Source organism: Lactuca saligna, chromosome 4, assembly GCF_052625555.1.
Source record: "Lactuca saligna cultivar CGN05327 chromosome 4, ASM5262555v1, whole genome shotgun sequence".
NCBI lineage: Eukaryota > Viridiplantae > Streptophyta > Magnoliopsida > Asterales > Asteraceae > Lactuca > Lactuca saligna.
In genome coordinates, this window is record NC_136420.1 from 102,744,215 (window position 1) to 102,746,952 (window position 2,738).

General features: G+C 33.7%; 1 protein-coding gene across 1 annotated transcript; it reads left to right on the forward strand.

The window, feature by feature from the left end:
• Positions 1-758: 758 nt before the first annotated feature.
• LOC145042518 (high-affinity nitrate transporter 3.1-like) lies at positions 759-1,791 on the forward strand. Its single transcript, XM_078990960.1, has 2 exons — positions 759-957; positions 1,088-1,791. Exons 1-2 carry the CDS (start codon positions 828-830, stop codon positions 1,570-1,572), a joined length of 615 nt encoding a protein of 204 aa, XP_078847086.1. The 5' UTR covers positions 759-827; the 3' UTR covers positions 1,573-1,791.
• The last annotated feature ends 947 nt before the right edge of the window (positions 1,792-2,738 follow it).

A 2,738-nucleotide genomic window follows, 5' to 3' on the forward strand; every position in this document is an offset into this window, starting at 1 on the left:
ATATATATATATATATATATATATATATATATATATATATATTTTGTAGATACTCTTATATTCATCATGAGGTTTGGTATGAACCAATTTAAACCGTAATTAACAAGATTGGTACCGAACCCGTTAACGCTCATCTAATTTTGGTTTCTTGTTATTTTTGTATTTTTCAGTTTCACCGGTCAGGTTTTGACCCGATGCACGCCCTAAAAACTATAAAACCTTTGTGAACTAATTAAATTCAAGTAATAAATGTTAAACCAATACAACTTGATTAGTTGATTTTCAAAAGACAACCAAAGGTCCACCAAATTGGTCATGTACCTCATGACTTGTAGCTCCTTGTGCCTTAAGTGGTATCGTAAAGGTCCATATAACTCGTGAGACTCGTTTCGTTTTCGCTTCTTATGATCTTTCAATGCATTGGAGGGCAAAGCCAAAAGTCAACTTAATCGATTTGTTTCTGTAAAAACATGTCAACGAATGTCACATATCCAACTAAAATCCAAATAATCTGATCTCTTCAACATGCGTAAGAGCTATGTGATATCACCACATAAACAGGGTCAACTTCCAATGTGTACTCATGCAACTCTATTAAATACAATTATATTAAATTCCTAGAAAGTCAGGTGGCTTATATTTTACTTTCTTCCTCATTAATTAACTGTAAATTTTAAAGGATTTTATATTAATTTGTTTATACCTTGCATCACGGGATCGATTCTATATTTCTATATATAGATGCTCTAAGGCATATTCCTCTTCTCATCATCTGATCATAAGTAGATTGCAATCAAAGGATTTAAAAGTCTACCACATCATCATCAATGGAGATTCCTGCTCGTTTCCTGGTTGTTTCTCTCCTTCTCTCTTGCTTTGCAACTACCGGCTACGGTGTTACCTTCACTTCCCTTAAGAGAACTCTTGAAGTCACCGCTTCACCCAAAGAGGGGCAAGGTTTGACCACAAATCTGAGTCTAATCTTAAAGAACACATTACAGATTATGATTCCTTCATATTCCTTCCAAAACCATTTTTATGAATAAATTTATTTGTTGATTAAATATCATTGAATTCGGTTTTACAGTTCTCAAGGCTGGAGATGCAGATATTACAGTGACATGGGGATTAAACCGGACAATCCAAGCTGGGACAGACTCGGCCTACAAGACCGTAAAAGTGAAACTATGCTATGCACCCATCAGTCAAAAAGACCGTTCATGGAGGAAAACAGTCGACGAAATGAAAAAGGACAAGACTTGTCTCGTAAAGATTGTGGCTAAGCCATACACTGCATCAAACAACTCCTTTACATGGACTGTAGAGAGAGATATTCCTACTGGAACATATTTTGTGAGGGCCTATGCGTTCAATGCTCAAGATGAAGAGGTAGCCTTTGGCCAGACCACAAATGATAAAAAAGAGACGAATTTGTTCCAGATCCAAGCAATCACAGGTCGCCATGCATCGCTTGACATTGCATCTGTCTGCTTTTCTGCCTTTTCCATAGTCGCTTTGGCTGGTTTCTTCTACATGGAGAAGAGTAAGGGAAAGGCAGCCCAACAGAAATGAGATTGTCAATAGGGGTGCGGATTATCGTCCGTGTTATTACTCCTTGCATGTTTAAATACAGTAAAAAATTTGTAATTTTGTTTTTAATATGGTGGTGAACTACATGACTTATCCTAGGGAGTGCGGATAAATATATATAAGATGGTTGTAAGTCAATGGGTTAATGATGTTTTTTTGTTTAAAATGGAAACGAAGATGCTCTTTTCATTGTTTTGAAAATGAATGTCACTATGTCAAGTAACACATGTCTTCTTTCTTTACTACCTGATATCTTTTTCAATGGTTACGAGTGTCCTCTCTGCACCTATAGAGTGGGATTTAAGTATTTTATAAATCCAAATTATCTAAAAAGCTTGATATAAGTAAAATCACCAACAAATGTGTAACTCACGAGGCATTTTCAATTGTGCTTGCTGAATTGTGAAAATAATTGTCAAGAGTTTGCTTTGTATTTCGTTGCTTTAAATAATAAAGTAGAAATACAGTAATTTACATAAAAGACCCTAAGCTGTACATGATTATGTAAATTATTAAGAAACTTAGTGTATTTAACACTACCCCTCGGTTTAAGTGAAAGGTTCAGGAATGCTTAAATTGTTTCAAAAGTTTACAAATAAATAACTATGTTGAAAGTCCATTTGTAAATATATATGCAAACCGATGAGCATATCAAATATACAAGACAAGGACATGGTCAAAACCAACGTGTTTCTTATCAAAATGTAAACATGTTTTCATATGTTTGATTTTTTTGGAGCCTAAATGGGTTATAATATAGGGAAATTGAGTAAATAACCAAATTGATAAAACAATTTGAAGAAACTAACCTAATTATTATTATTATTATTATTATTATTTGCATAATGACCACTACTCCGGAATGGTGCAATTCAGAGTGGAGTTATTCGGTGCAACTCATTCCTTCTCGAGTTACAGATTGAGTGCCCACTTCATATGAGATTCCAAAATATATGTTGAGATATCTTCATATTTCGGACATAGTGTGCAAAAAAGAAATGACATATGATTCCAATGTGTTGGAGGTTTTATTGATTACTTTGTCATATATTTACTTGTACTTGTTGAATTTATTATTGTAACTTCTCAAAATACAGAACAAGTTTTTCATTTTTAAATATAATATTGAAACCATTCCAAGTTTATTC